General features: G+C 37.4%; 2 protein-coding genes across 4 annotated transcripts; both read left to right on the top strand.

Annotated features, from left to right (window-relative positions):
- Positions 1-3,381: 3,381 nt before the first annotated feature.
- On the top strand, positions 3,382-8,748 carry LOC112508860 (pentatricopeptide repeat-containing protein At5g50280, chloroplastic). 2 transcript variants are annotated; one of them, XM_025113664.1, is made up of 3 exons: positions 3,382-4,548; positions 5,716-7,042; positions 8,676-8,748. In XM_025113664.1, exons 1-2 carry the CDS (start codon positions 3,650-3,652, stop codon positions 7,031-7,033), a joined length of 2,217 nt encoding a protein of 738 aa, XP_024969432.1. In that variant the 5' UTR covers positions 3,382-3,649; the 3' UTR covers positions 7,034-7,042; positions 8,676-8,748. The 2 variants fall into 2 exon arrangements, with proteins under 2 accessions (XP_024969432.1, XP_024969431.1); XM_025113663.1 differs by lacking the exon at positions 8,676-8,748 and having other exon boundaries at positions 5,716-7,131.
- LOC112508861 (probable UDP-N-acetylglucosamine--peptide N-acetylglucosaminyltransferase SPINDLY) lies at positions 7,934-15,022 on the top strand. 2 transcript variants are annotated; one of them, XM_025113666.1, is made up of 12 exons: positions 7,934-8,252; positions 8,676-8,895; positions 9,830-9,922; positions 9,990-10,091; positions 10,203-10,254; positions 10,339-10,370; positions 10,456-10,544; positions 10,828-10,949; positions 11,127-11,308; positions 12,742-13,026; positions 13,600-13,747; positions 14,528-15,022. In XM_025113666.1, the coding sequence occupies exons 1-12, from the start codon at positions 8,062-8,064 to the stop codon at positions 14,887-14,889; spliced, it is 1,878 nt and encodes a 625-aa protein (XP_024969434.1). In that variant the 5' UTR covers positions 7,934-8,061; the 3' UTR covers positions 14,890-15,022. The 2 variants fall into 2 exon arrangements, with proteins under 2 accessions (XP_024969434.1, XP_024969433.1); XM_025113665.1 differs by having other exon boundaries at positions 10,203-10,370.
- The last annotated feature ends 944 nt before the right edge of the window (positions 15,023-15,966 follow it).

Here is a 15,966-nt window from a genome sequence, read left to right as displayed (position 1 = left end):
AAATAATTTATTTTTGGTTTAATATTATAAATTTTATAAAGATAATAATTAAGTATTCTGTTAAAATTTAATGATTATACTAATTATATTTTAGATTTTTTATATTTAAAATGAGATGTTTATCCTGCATTTGATTGCGTTTATCTGCAGTTAGTTACACGAATTCAAATATGGGATGAAATCGGATAGGGATGAAATCGGATAKGGATGAAATCGTTTAGGGATGAACAAGTTTAAGAGTTTTTAAGAGTTTTAGCCAAATGCTTTATAAGATAATATAGATATGGTACATTGTCTGTGGCGCTCAAAACGTCATACATTAAGGATACAAAACAAATCAAATTAAAATGAATTTATGTCATCACGTGTCCTTAGAGTTTGATGATTTACTGATCTGTAACGTGGTTGTAGCATTTTTTTGGATTAACTTGGTAAGTCAATGGTTGTCAAAGAGTTTAAACGACAACCCTACCTAAATGACACATTGTGTTGTCATTCTCCGGTTCAATTTCATATTGAACGTCCAAACTTTGCCTTGTTTATCGAGGATAGGTTGACTTGCGTGGAGAGCAACTACGGAGGTGCTTCCAAATCAAGCCACTTTGAGAAAAAGAGGAGTTGAAGTTAGCTAGGGGCTGTTTACCAAACGCTTATTCGAGTAAGTGAACATCAAGTTACATTACCTTATCGGGTAAATTGTTGCTTACAATACTGTTATGGTGGACTAAAATCTTACATGGTAAGTAAATGATAGTGTTAAATTTACCGATAAGCGCTTACCGGGTAAGTGTTTGGTGAACGGCCCTTTAGTATGGGTGCTGTGCAGATGAGGTCGAGGATTCTTGCCATCTGTTTATTGGGTGCGGTTTTGCACAACATTGTTGGCAACAAGCTGGGATGACAAGCATAATCCAAAATATAGCTTTAAGCTCCATAGGGTTCAAGGAGTGGTTATTTAAGGTGATACAGATAACCAATCACACAATGTTGGGTAGATTGGTAGCTATTATGTGGAGCATATGGAAGGAAAGAAATCAACGGGTGTGGAAAGGTGTCTATACAATCGTTGAGGTGGTAACTCGACTCAAGACAACAACGATGATAGAGTGGGAACAAGCCAAGAATGGGCATGGTCGGAAGGCAAGGGTACGCCAAACTCCATGTGTGGTGCATGGCATCCCCCGCCACCGCTATTTCTTAAATGCCATAGTAATGCAACGATGTTCAAGGAGCTTGGTCTTTTGGGAGCTGGCATGTTTATGCGGAATGGGGATGGAACATTATTAGCTATAAAATGATGTAGAGGAGCGGGTTTCTTGAAGTGACGAGCAAGTGATCTTTGAGTCGATTCCCAGTTGGTTGGAAATGGGACACGAAGAGAAGACACAAATAGCATTGAGTTTGGAATCATTACGAAGCATTGTCGGTACCTGCTTCAGTCGAGACCATTGTTTAAGGTCCATTATATAAGGACGATAGAAATCTTGTGGCTTAATGTTGACAAGAGGATCTTAATTTTTTGTCTCGCCTACTACTGATCTTGATTGGCTTATTGAAAATTCGATCACTATTTAACATTCGATTGATCGTTTAGGGTGCGTTTGGTGCGCAGACAGGACATGACAGGACGGGACAGGACAGGACAGGACAGTTGTTCAGCTTTTGGTAAGACAGGACATGACTGGTTAAAATGACCGATTTACCCCTAACATTATTTTGCTTCTATACTAAGTTAAAACATATGCAAAACAGTTTCCCAAGAACTTATTACTGTCCTTAGCTCGACATAACTGATGGGTATTCAAGACAGTCCATGAATCCAACAAAAACTTCATAATTTGACCTAATTCGAAACACAAAAGCACAAAATACAGGCAAATAACAAACATTCTATATTTTTATCCAATTCATATGCTAATGATCAAGAGATGATCGAAAACTAAGGCAACGTCTCAAAAACGAAGAACACAGGCAAGCATCTGTTTCAGAAAGATACAACCAAAATTAATACAAGATGCAAGACAGCAGAACCCAATCGAAATCGAAGAACCCATCTGTTTCATATATATCTATTAAAACGAAGAACACATGCAAGCATCTGTTTCAGAAAGATACAACCAAAATTAATACAAGATGCAAGACAGCAGAACCCAATCGAAATCGAAGAACCCAATCGAAATCGAAGAACCCATATGTTTCATATATATCGATTAAAACGAAGAACACAATCGAAATCGAAGATGTATGGAGAAGGGATGTCGTCGTCGATGGGGAGGAGAAGAGATGTCGCCGTCGAGAAGGGAACTCCCGTCGCCGTCGATATGGAGAAGGAGAAGGTTAGGGGTGCGATGGAGTGGCGGCGTCTTTGGCAGGTGCAGGGGCGTCGATGGGCAGGAGAAGAGATGTCGTCGTCGAGAAGGGAACTCCCGTCACCGTCGAGATGGAGAAGGAGAAGTTAGGGGTGCGATGGAGTGTGCAGGGGCGCCGATTGATGGAGAGTGCAATGTGGGGAAGAAAGGGGGAAAGGGTAGTGTGGTAACAATGTCTCTGTTCCACTTAGTTCCAGGGGTAAGGAGAGAACACGCGTGTCCCATGCTTGTCCAACTTAGTTCCACTTAGTCCCACATTTAGCCACACCAAACGTAGGACAAATGTGTTCTGTCCTGTCCTGTCCCACCCTGTCCAGCGTACCAAACGCACCCTTATAGAAGTTTGGTTTCGAAAAAATAGATGTTTAATTGTATGGATCGTATAATGGGTTATAGTCTATAATTGTATTTCCCATTATTAATGAAATTGCAGATTAATATTTCTCATTTGCATCTAGAAATGGTCAAAAACCGGTCTCGAGCTGGGCCTAAATCGGTCTTGGGCTGAAATAGTAATAATCCGGATCAGTCGTTTCATAAATCATACAATAAAAATATAAAATTTATCAACATCGAGACTATAAACAAGTTAACCGATCATTAGTTCGAGCCTGTAAACAAACTTCAAACTCAAACTTGATAATTCCAAAAATATTCGAGCTCAAGCTCTCTATATTGAAAAAGTTAGGGGATTTTTACCAAACGTTTATCTGGATAAACGCTTATAAAAATCACATTACCTTATCGAATGAATATGATAAGGATCAATAATCTTATCCGGTAAGAACGAGACAAAGACCAAGAGTCTTATTTGATAAGTGAGGGCGACGACTTTTACCATGGTAAGTGTTTACCAGATAAATTGTTGTATATGATGCCGTTTTGTTGGACTAAAATCTTACCTAATAAGTAAAAGATAATGTTAAATTTTATATTTAAGCATTCACCAGATAAATGTTTTGCTAAACGGTCCCTTGCACCACTCGAGTCGAGCTCCAACCCGGTATTTTTTTCAAACATGAGTCGGAGTAAACAACTGCTCCACTCGTCGGGTTTACACACCATCCTGAAATCCACCATTTCCTGGTTCGATTTCCTTTTCTTCTCCGTCCATCTCGAAATCTTGCTTTTCTTTCCGTTAGGGTTTCGATTTTCTTTCCCATTTTATCTTCGAAATGAAATAAAAATCTGTTTCTTTCTTATGGAAATGTAGACTACCTAATCAGAACGAGAATCTGTAGTAGCATCACAAGAAGCGACATCCAGTGAAGGTCGAAGCTATGGCGGTCAGTCTCAACCACCACTCTTTATCCTTAACATTCTTGAATCTCTCATCCTACTCCTCTCGGTTTCATCTTCATCATCACAATCATGGAACCTCTCTAACTAAACTCAGAACATGTATCCCTCTCTCTGCTATTTCTCCTCCAAATCGAAACCCTTCGTCCCCAACCCCTTTATCTTCACCATCAATTTTTCTTCCTTTCCTCCAAGAACACGAAGAAACCATCTCAGACTTAGAAACCCCACAAATTGAACTCCCGAAAGATGAATCAATCACAGACCCAATTCATAAATTCTTCAAAGCACAAACTTCTTCTCAGCTCCCAGACCCTGCCCTTGAAGGCAAATTCACTCTCCAAAAAAACCGCCGCACTTCCTGGCACCTCTCCACCACCATCACCAACACTGAACCTGAAGAATCCGGTTACGAAACCGAATCCAATACTGAAGAACAGGGAACCCCAGTTATCAATATTGCTGAGCCCGAAACGGGAAGTGAAGAAATCGGTGGTTCTGTTATTGAGGTTAGTAGTACAAGTAATGGTGTCACCGGAGTTCTTGAAATCGCGAGGAATTTGCCGGAGAATGTGACTTTAGGTGAGGTTTTGGGGCCGTATGAAGGAAAATTAAGTGCAAGAGATTGTGTAGAAGTGTTGGGATTGATGGGTCAGGAGGAGGGATTAACAATGTGCTGTTTATATTTCTTTGAGTGGATGAGTTTACAGGAGCCCTCATTGGTTACACCCTGGGCTTATTCTGCTTTGTTTCCTGTGTTGGGAAGAGCTAGAATGGGTGATAAATTGATGATTTTGTTCAACAATTTGCCCAATTCCATGGAATTCAAGCAAGTTCATGTGTATAATTCTGCAATCTCTGCTCTTTCGTATTGTGGGAGGTATGCCTTTTCATCCTTCTTGTCTAATTCATTGTTTCCTAGTATCGGTTTTGATTTCATAGCCTAATTTGACTAAGAATTCTTGAATGGGTATGATTGATTTGTCATGTTATGTTTTACAACCAAGAAAAGCACGCAATAACACAGAATTTACAACCACAAGGGTGGTGCCTGATTGGTTTGAGCTTGGCTCCAAAGGTTAAAAGTACTTGGAGGTCCCAGTTTCAAATCAAAGGAGGAATAAAAATCCCCTTGTGGCTATGGAGGTTCAAATGCAGTGGCTCCGGGCTATCTGCAAAGCAGGTGGTCGCACTGAGATTAGTCGGCTCGCATAGCGGGTTGGATATCTAGGTTAATAAAAAGAACACAGAATTTACATGGTTCAACCAAGCTTTCACTATATGAAGAAAGCAATTTTAATGCATATATATATATATATATATATATATATATATATATATATATATATATATGGAAAAGGCATTTCTATATATTTCCCTATAAGACAGTGCCAAATATGTCTAAATGGTATAATAAACTGCTTTATATCAGTTAAGTTTATAGGACAAGACAATTGTGCTTGATATTGTATAGGTGTTTCGATAAGTTGATAAGACACTTTTGGGCGTCATAGCAGGTTTTTATAGGACAATTTTGAAATAAAACGTCTTATTAGTCTTTTTACTTGACATTATTTGAAAAGTAAAAATAAGTGTTCTGTAAAAAGATGTCTGCATAGGATACTTCTGAAAAGTGTTCTATAAAAAAGCTAATAAGACACTTTATTAAGTTTAAAAAACTTGTTAGGAAGCCTAAGTACTACATAATATCCTATTGATTGTATTTGGTCCTATAAAGTTAAGTCCTATAATGCACTTTATTAGCACATTTAGACGTCTTTGATGTCCCAAAAAGCCGATTTTGTTGTAGTGAGAGAGGTTTACAGTTACACCCCAGAATTCTTATGTAGCGGTTTGCGAACTGGATAGCGCTTTTCCATCTCGACAATATGTTTTCTTGCTGCAATGTCTTTGTGGCTTCGGTTTTTTATGTTTTTGAAGTTCTTTCTACAATCTGTCGTCTTTTTGGATGTTGTCCATATGCTTAAACAATATTTATGCTAAGCTCGTATCTTATTATGCTTGGATTTTCGGTTATTTCTCTTAGATATGATGATGCTTGGAGATTGTTTGAGATGATGGAGGAACAGAATGTTGAACCAGATAATGTAACATGCTCTATAATGATCACGGTTATGAGGAAAACCGGCAATAGTGCGAAAGAAGCATGGGAGTTCTTCGAAACCTTGAACGTTAGAGGACTCAAATGGAGTTTAGAAGTTATGGGTTCTCTTATTAAGTCGTTTTGTGACGAGGGTTTGAAGAAAGAAGCGCTGATTATCCAATTAGAAATGGAGAAAAAAGGGATCGCTTCTAATGCAATCGTCTACAACACGATTATGAACGCTTATAGCAAATCGGACCAGATAGAAGAAGCCGAAGGTCTTTTTGCTGAAATGAAGGCAAAAGGGATCGAACCCACCACAGCTTCATACAACATTTTGATGGATGCTTACAGCCGAAGAATGCAACCAGAAGTAATCGAAAAATTGATGGCAGAAATGGAAGAAATCGGATTACCGACAGATGTGAAATCATTCACTTGTTTGATTAGTGCTTACGGCCGACAAAAGAAAATGAGCGATATGGCGGCTGATGCTTTCTTGAAGATGAAAAAATCCGGCATAAAACCGACATCCCATTCTTATACAGCACTTATACATGCATACTCAATCAGCGGATGGCACGAAAAAGCCGAGCTTGCGTTCCAAAACATGAAAAGGGACGGTGTGAAACCGTCGATTGAAACCTACACCGCGTTACTTGACGCATTCCGGCGAGCTGGCGACACTGAATCGCTAACGAGAACCTGGAAAACGATGATGAACGATAAAGTGAAAGGAACCCGTGTGACTTTCAATATTCTTGTGGACGGGTTTGCAAAACAAGGTCAGTACAGTGACGCAAGAGACGTGATATGTGAATTCGGGAAGATCGGATTGAAGCCGACCGTGATGACATATAACATGCTGATAAATGCGTATGCACGTGGTGGGAACGAGAGTAAGCTGCCACAACTACTGAAGGAGATGGCGGTGCTTGAGTTGAAACCTGACTCAGTTACGTATTCGACCATGATTTACGCGTATGTTCGGGTTCGGGATTTTAAGCGAGCGTTTTATTATCATAAAGAGATGGTGAAAAGCGGGCAGGTTCCGGATGCGAGATCGTATCATAAATTACGGGCGATTTTGGACGTGAAAGCTGCAACGAAGAACAAGAAAGATAAGAGTGCGATAATGGGGATCATCAGTAATAAGCTGGGTTGGGTGAAGATTAAGAAGAAAGGGAAGAAAGATGAGTTTTGGAAGAACAAGAAGAAGTGGTCGGGAGCTCGGAGTTCGGATTTCGTTGGACGCCGGTGACGCAGAGAGGTTTCATAATATAATTACATTCTTAATTCTTAATTTTTTAGCATTAATTATGATATTGAAATGTTAAGTGTATTTAATATTTTGATTATATGTCTTTTTTTAAAAGTATACGACAAATGCAACAAATGAACTCACATATTTTTCTCATCTTTGGTGATGTTTGAACCCCTGACCTCCTAGAAAGTCAAGGACTACTGTATCGTGAGGCCAAAGGCCCTTTGGTTGTGTCTTTCTTTGTGGTTAGGTGTTTTTAACCGTCTCTTTTTAATGAGTTAGGTCTCTGTAGTTGTATTTTCTTAATGAGTTTAGTCTCTAAATAAATCAACGACGTTCACCTTTTCGGTTGCATTAAGAATCTCGCTTGTAAAATTGCAACCATAAAACACGATTCGTTGCATTTTCAAAAAATATACAAGAACTATTAAAAACATACGACGAGGTGAACGAAACATTTAGTTTACTCTAAATATCTTAAAAACTCAATATACATAAAATTTTCATACTTTGAGATGGTTAACGTAAATTTTGTTCTTGTTCTCGTATTTTTGTGGTAAGAGGGTGTTTGAGATTTCTTATTTGAAACAACTTACATTTTTCTACAAAAGACCTTATCAATTTATTACAAGTTAGAATGATTTAACTTCTTCAAAAACTTCTTATTACCGGTTTGGCACCACCGGTATAAGCTTTATCCAAAACTCAAAAAGTGCTTATTACCGGTGTCATACAAGAATGAGTCAATAAGTTATTTTTATAAGCAATTCCAAATACACATTAAATTGATTATTTATAGTAGTTGAAATAATATGTTTAATGAATATTATATTTGTTTAAAAAGAAAAATAAAAAAAAGACAAATTATTTGTTGGAGGAAAAAAGTATATCCAAAAAGAAGGAAAATATATTGGAGAGGAGACCATGAATGAAAGGGTATATAATGACCATGACCAATTTCAGGTCTCGTCGTCTACTCTTCACAAGCCCACACAACTGCTATTGCTACTACTAGACCCTAGAAAATGTCCCAACCGCCGGCTACTAACCATCCCGCCGGCGTCCATACTAAACCTCAACTCTCCTCCGCCACCATCGTCGCACCGGAAGATTGCTCGAAAGCTCCGTCACGACTTCATCCACCTAAAATAGTAGTGCTAGCTGATCTCAACGTTGACCCACCTACTGATACTGACGCCCTAGATACTTTTCCAAGGTCTTTCACATTTAGTTGTTATCTCCTTCTTATGTTAATATTTAATCTCTTAATATTTGCTGCTTCTTTTGTAATTTTATTTGTTATGAATTTCGTGAGATAATTAGTTGCAATCAGTTGAATGTTCGAGAAAATTAGAGCTATGTTTTGATTTTGGATACCAAATGAGTGTTTCTGAACTTCGTAATTGATATGGATTTTCAGAATTTCGTGAGAAAATTGCTAACTAGGAGAATTGTTGTAACACGTACTAGAATATCGAATAATTTTGCTTACAATTTCGATCAAAATAAATGTAGTTTTGCATTCTCAAAATATCGAAGAGGGGCTCTCTTTATTTTGAAGGGATGCAACGCGGTGTACACTTAGGAGCAAAATGAGGTTATGGCATTCATGTGTGTACATGTGGTTGTATTTGTGTAGGTTGAATAATGAAGAAAACAATCAAGATAAAATCAGTTTGTTGGGGAAAGATTCTGACACAGTTGAACTAGAAGGTAAACAATCTAAAAAATTGGGGAAGTCGCGATCACGAATTGGTAAGATGGAATTCCCTATTGATTGTGGAGCTGATGCTGAAGGTGATCATAACAGTCCAGGTGTGCCCTCATCTCGTGAGGAAAAAGTCAGCAGCCTTAAAACAGTGAGTTCTCATCTTTGTGGATATGTTTGTCTTGGGTGTGATGTGGTCTAAGCTAGCTTGTTTTGGCTTGGGCTGAATTTCATATATTTGCGTCTTGGCACACATTCATGAAAATATTGATTTGAGTTTCTAATATAAGGATCCAGTATTTGAATAAGAATTCAACTCATTCCACCAACTGTAGGCTTGAATCAATGGCTCAATATACAAAATTTGTTTATCCAACTTAGATCTGTGGGCATGCCGGGCAAAGGGCGTGATGCAAGTTCGAAAGTCCAATACGAACATAGGAGAATTAGTGTAGATTATCTCATTTGCATAATTTCTTCTGCACTTACTTATAGCCTACTTCAAGTAATGCAAAATAAAAGATGGATTGTTGTAAGTAATAGGTATATGTTGCTATTGGGATGTTTACACGTCTAATATCCATCTATAGAAGTTTGGTTTGATTTGGTATATGTCTCTGAATATGGTATCTTTTGTCTTCCTGTTTCTGACAATTATTATTTTTATCTCATTCATTCTAAAAGATCTAAAATGCTCCATTTTGGGTGATAAAAGCGAGGTTATACATACACATGGATATTAGTGATTATTATGTTACTTTAACTGGACCTGATGTGTCAAATGTGGCAGATTAACAAGAAAGCTCAATGGAGCTTCGTGTGGTGCTGTGATTTAATTGTCCTTTTCATCAAGTAGTATGATAGAAAACTGGTTAGAAATGAAGATTAAAATAACCTCAATCTTCCATTTATTAAATGTTATAAGAGCAAACATATTAGTTGAGGCGTAGAGCATCTCTATAATTACCACTTATGTTGATCCTGCTTGTGAATAACTTGTGTTTATTTATTTTCTACTATTTATGCTCTGGTAGTTTGTTCAAAAATTGTAAGAGTGATGTGATGAAACACGTGAATACTTGTAGGGCTTGGTACATGTTGCCCGAAAGATGCCTAAGAATGCCCATGTTCATTTTATACTTGGCCTAATGTATCAAAGGATGGGACAACCACAGAAGGTAGGATCTTACCCATGCTTAGCTTACACACATGTTATTTTTCACTAAGATTGGAGGATCTATATAGGCTGTTTCAGCATATGAAAAGGCCGAAGAAATATTGCTTCGTGGTGATGAAGATATTGACAGGCCAGATTTGCTTTCTTTGGTTCAGACTCATCATGCACAGGTGCATACAGCTTTGCACTCCTGCACTTTATGTCCATTACACGATTTCTACAAATTCCAATGGTAGTTGAGTGTTTTAACACAGTTATTATCCATTTGTAATAACTTGCAGTGTATTTTGCTGGGAAGTTCAGAAGATTATGGTTCAGGCAAAGAATTGGAGGGTAAGGAGCTTGAAGAAATTCTTTGCAAGTTAAATGAGTCAATGAAATCTGATGTTAGACAGGCATCTGTTTGGAACACTTTAGGTGTATTGCTACTCAAAGCGGGTCGTTTGCAGGTACAAGTGCTTACTTTTTCGTTATCGTGCACATAACAAGTACAATCTGTTTTACGATCTAAGATGACCCTCATTGTTTGTTTAGAATGCTATATCAGTACTTTCATCTTTGTTGGTGGTAGCTCCTGAAAACTTGGATTGCATCGGGAACCTTGGAATGGCTCATCTTCAAAAGTAAGGACCTTATACTTTTGGTGTATTTTACTAGTTGACATGAAACTTTTGTCTTTTATACCATTGTAATGGATAAGGAATGAATGATGAAACAAAAACGAGTAGAAGCTTCTATTCTGAATGCTAGGTATAGAATTGTGTTTGTATGCTTGATGGTTACTAAGAAGTTGTTGACCATCAAGTTTACTCTTATTGTTCTTTCTTTCACTGACATACATGCTTTATATACTTATCTTACACCGATACCCACACGAGGGAACTGACATGGCCATCTGTCATCCAGTGGAAACTTGGAGCTTTCAGCAAAATGTTTCCAAGACCTGATCTTAAAAGACCAAAACCATCCATCCGTTTTTATCAACTATGCTGCCCTTCTTTTGTGTAAATATGGTTCCGTGGTTGCAGGTATGTTGGTGGTTTTCTGTCAGCTCTATTTATCTCTCTTTTTGTAGCTCTTGCTGCAGATATCAGACAAAAGCTAGACTTCTCATGTCTTAAAAATTGTTGTTAGCATCCCTAGAATACATATCAAGATGTCAAGTAGAAGTGATGTGCTAATGATCTCTACGGCCTAATTCTCAGGTGCCGGGGCGAATGCTGATGATGGGGCTTGTGAGGATAGAGTTACTGCAGTTAATGTTGCTAAGGAATGTTTGTTAGCTGCTGCAAAAGCAGATCCAAAAGCTGCTCATGTATGGACCAATCTTGCTAATGCATATTACATGGCTGGTGATCATAGAAACTCTGGGAAGTGCTTGGAGAAGGTGATTATTGCCTTTGCTACAATCATTTTATAAAAGATATCATACTTTATTGAACTTTCAAGTTAATTGTAGAAAAAAGCAATTGAAATTTGGTGTGGAACTAAGTTGTTCCTTGAAGTAAACGGCACCTGCAAAATATTATATTTGGATTTATAGAATGTGTTTTGAAATAAAGCTTCATGCATGGACATTACAACTCTATTTTTAGGGGTTTTCAGCCATTAATTAGATCAAAAGGAGAGCAAATGCAACTAAGGAAACCAAGAGGGATAAAATTGTATAAGTTCAAGGTTAATCATCTCCATCTCCCGTATTCACATGTTTAGTTACTACTGCAGCTGAAGTTTTCTGTACTTTGTGGTTCTGTTTACTTTTTAATTTGCTATAATCCACACAAAGAGAGTTTCTAGTTGATATGGTAGATTGAAAAAAGGTACTTCCTGAGTTCTAGGTATAGGTTTCTAGATTCACAGATTCAGTCTGTAAAAGAAATGTTGAATGATGGTATATTGTGATAATTGACTAGTATTCTGGTGTTGTAGTTGATGAATCTGCTTCTGCTGTTCACCATGAAGAGCCAATTTTGTTCATAATTGCATATATCAGCATAATTATTTTCATAGTAAATATTTTGCATTCCCTTTCGTCAAGTAGATAAAGTAGGCATATGAACCACTTTAGCTTTGCCTTAGACCCTATTGGAACAAAGCAAGGCACATATATCACAAAAATCATCTAACATAAACTACAACTTCCTGGAAGAGGATTACAAATTGACATGTATTGTTTATATAACTCATCACAAAAGTTTGTTATGAATATGGCCACTCAGAATTCAGGTAACTGTTGATTCGAAGTTGAGGCTTTAGTTTGGTTTTGTTCTGGTTGTGGCGTGGAGTAGTTATGTATTTTCAATTTGTGGTTTCCGGGTGGTTTAAGCCGTTAAATAAGCCACTAGAGTTTGCAGGGTGACCATGCAGGAGGTGGTCTTCAATTTTGGCATGTAGTATTCTAGTATGCGATTATCTGCAGGAGTTGGTGGTGATGCAGAGAGGCGGTGACAGTTGCAGGGGATGGCCAGAAGAGGGAAGAGTGTCGGAGTTACCTTTAAACATTTGATTTTATGTTTGTTTACTAAACATTCATTTTACCTATATATATTGGCCCCTCAAATTTTCAGTTTGGTAATTCAAACTGGCTTCTGATTTCCATGTAGGATTCTAAGGGGGTCAACCAGTTAATGAGAGCATAAACATACCCAAAAAGCAAGTAGAGATTTATTTTTTGCTTCTTATAGTTTGGAGACCAAGTTAAATATAAGACTATTTTCCATTAAGGTTCTAACTTAATTCTCATACCACCATATTTCGGTTGTCAGGAGTACTTGCTTTTTCTTCATCTTTGAAACAACAACATACCATTCTGCTTTGCAGGCTGCAAAATTGGAGTCCAATTGTTTGGCAACTCGATATGCTGTTGCAGTTCATCGAATCAGGGAAGCTGAAAGGTCTCAAAATCCTAGTGAACAACTTTCCTGGGCTGGAAATGAAATGGCTTCAATACTAAAGGAAGGTGACTCTCTTGCAGTCGAGCTCCCTATAGCCTGGGCAGGGCTTGCCATGGTTCACAAGTCCCAGCATGAAATTGCAGCTGGATTTAAAATCGAAGAAAATGAATTAATGGAGGTTGAAGAACGGGCAATATACAGTTTAAAACAGGTGACTTCTCCATTATATGATTTGTCTTCTATAAATACTGATAGGAAAGCAATTGGACTCTCATTTATCTGAAAGAAAATTACAGGGATAGTGCCTACAATTCGAGAAGTAGGTGATCTCCCAAGACTCTAGATTAAATTTTTCCTCCCCCGGAACCTTGACCTTAATCACCTATAAATGCTCAAGATTCCTAAACCTACCATAATTGAAATAGCATACTAAAAATATATCCTAATAATATAAGACTATTTAATATAATGATAAAAATTAACTAATTAATATTAACTAGGCCCTCCAAAGTCTCACAATTCACTCCACACCCCCTTGAGATTGGGGTTGATGCATTCCATCAAAACACATATATTAAATACTTCCTTTTCCTTAAGGTTAGTGGTATCAGTATTTTCCTTCTGAATTGTCTTCTCTATATAGCAAGTACTTGTTTCCTGCTGCGAATGACATAGCCCTATTGGGTGACGCAAATGAATCTTCATATCCTGTATGTGTGAGAGAGATTGCTTGTCTTTTGCTACAATTGATGAAAATGAAACCATTTATATTTTCTGTCCGCAGGCAATATCAGAGGACCCTGATGATCCAGTACAATGGCATCAACTTGGGCTTCACAGTCTCTGTACCCAAAACTTCAAAACATCCCAAACATACCTCAAGGCCGCAGTTGCTCGTGACAGCCAATGCTCTTATGCTTGGTCAAACCTAGGTATTTTCACAAATTTATACTCCCTCTGTCCCAAAATAAGTGCCCACATTTTTTTAGTTTGTCCCAAAATAAATGACAATTTTCAAAAGTAAATGTTGTACTTTCCTGTTTTAATTATGAGATGGGAAAATTCATTACTCCATCTGTTATTAAGGTAAAATTGTCATTAGTTGATTAAGAAGTGTAATAATTGCATATTTTAAAATTGTGTTTTTTTCATAGTGAACATTTGTTTTGGGACGGAGCGAGTACAATCCCCTTGATTTGGACCAATCCCTTGAAAGTTGCAAGGTTTGATTCGAAACGTGGTTTGTCAACCACAAAATAAAACCTCTTGTGGACTCGAATCAATATCAACTTTTCTTAATTAAGTAGTTTTAACCCGAAATCCTTCCAAATCTTGGAGTCCCACATCGGCTAGAGATGGACCATCAAACCTGTGTACATATGTAGGAACATCTCCTCTCCAACGGCTCTTTTAAAGAGAGATTTAAAGGGTTCCACATATCTAACATGGTATCAGAGCCGGGGTCTACCCCATCTAGTAAACACACTTTTTCACCTCCGTTTGAGGAGCTGTGTTGGATTTCTATGTCGGATAGACACGTACCATCAAACTTGTACATATGTAGGAACATCCCCTCCAACGACTCTTCTAGAGAGAGATTCAAAAGGGTTCCACATATCTAACAAAAAATGAATATTGCGGTTTTTATGGGACATTATTTTCTTTGCAAGACTTCTCATGTTGGTGGCATTTTAACACTGCAACACACCCAGGTATCTCTCTGCAACTATCGGAGACATCATCTTTACAAGCCGAAGAAGTATACAAGCGCGCCTTGTCACTGGCAAAACCGCAACAGGCACATACAATCTTTTGTAACCTGGGAAACTTTTACCGTCAGCAAAAACAATATGAATATGCAAAAGCCATGTTCACCAAGTCTCTGGAGCTGCAGCCTGGTTATGCCCCTGCATATAACAATCTAGGGCTTGTATTTGTTACCGAAAGGCGATGGGAAGAAGCGAAATTCTGCTTCAACAAAGCGCTTCAGGTCGATCCGCTGCTCGACGCGGCTAAATCTAACATGATTAAAGCAGCAGCTATGTGTAGAGTATGTGCACCACTTCTAAATTAGGTTTGTGTGTGAATATTGAGAGAAATGTGTTACTCAGTTTTGGGATATTAGTGTGTGTGTAATCTGTACATAATGCATATATTTAGTTCTTTAATTTTCACCATTAACCAAATGGTTTGAATTTATGCGACTTTTAAAACGAATCATAAACAAGTGAATATCGATTATGTTGTTTCTTAGGGTGCGTTTGGTACAGGTGGCATCATGGGACATAACAGAATAAAAACTCTTCTCCAGTTTGACGGACATTGTACTAGGACATGTCGGGATCGAGTGAGAAAAAATGCATTTTTTTTATCCGACAAGAATTGGATGGAACAAAAAAGTAGGAGGTTAAACAACATTGATAAATTAAAAAACTACACAAAACCTTAACCATAAGTTCGTAAACCAAATTGCATTTGTTGTGTCCAAAGTGTAGGGGTTCACAAAAACCTGATCAACTTGTCAGCCCAATTCGATGTCTAATTGAGTTGTAAAATCTTCAAAATGATGTATAGGGTTGGAACTGTGTTACGTCAATTTGAACTCAACCCACTCCTATAAACACAATATTCTCTCTTATATGTTATTCACATTAACTGCTATACTTGTTCTTAGTAGTGCCTTTCACTTGCATGGTCGTGTTAACTCTTTTCGTAAATGCATCACAAATCTTGCCAAATATTCAACTTTATTTTTGATGTCGATATAAATTTTCTTTGTTCTCTAAATAGCATAGGAAATCAATTACGTGATGGTGAAAAATAGTTGTTAGTTTAAGTATGTTACCGCAATGCTATAACTATATATAACCCGACTAACTCGAGCAGCACCAACCTAACTGGTACGGGTTGACTGATGTTGTAAATCTATACTATCTTATAAAGCATTTGGTTAAAACTCTTAAAACTCTTAAAAACTCTGAATTCGTGTAACTAATTGCATATAAACACAATCAAATACAGGATAAACATCTCATTTTAAATATAAAAAATTTAAAATATAATTAGGATAATCATTGAGTTCTAACAGAATACTTAATTATTATCTTTATAAAATGTTATATTATTAAACCAAAAATAAATTATTTCATTA

The sequence above is a fragment of the Cynara cardunculus genome, assembly GCF_001531365.2.
Source record: "Cynara cardunculus var. scolymus isolate 2C chromosome LG 3, CcrdV1, whole genome shotgun sequence".
Lineage (NCBI taxonomy): Eukaryota > Viridiplantae > Streptophyta > Magnoliopsida > Asterales > Asteraceae > Cynara > Cynara cardunculus.
This window is presented reverse-complemented; position numbering and strand designations above follow the sequence as displayed.

Coding starts and splice junctions, on each gene's coding strand:
- LOC112508860 (XM_025113664.1), top strand. CDS start 3,650: ATGGCGGTCAGTCTCAACCACCACTCTTTATCCTTAACATTCTTGAAT. Junction 4,549..5,715: donor GCTCTTTCGTATTGTGGGAG/GTATGCCTTTTC, acceptor TATTTCTCTTAG/ATATGATGATGCTTGGAGAT.
- LOC112508861 (XM_025113665.1), top strand. CDS start 8,062: ATGTCCCAACCGCCGGCTACTAACCATCCCGCCGGCGTCCATACTAAA. Junction 8,253..8,675: donor GCCCTAGATACTTTTCCAAG/GTCTTTCACATT, acceptor GTATTTGTGTAG/GTTGAATAATGAAGAAAACA. Junction 13,748..14,527: donor TTATGCTTGGTCAAACCTAG/GTATTTTCACAA, acceptor CAACACACCCAG/GTATCTCTCTGCAACTATCG.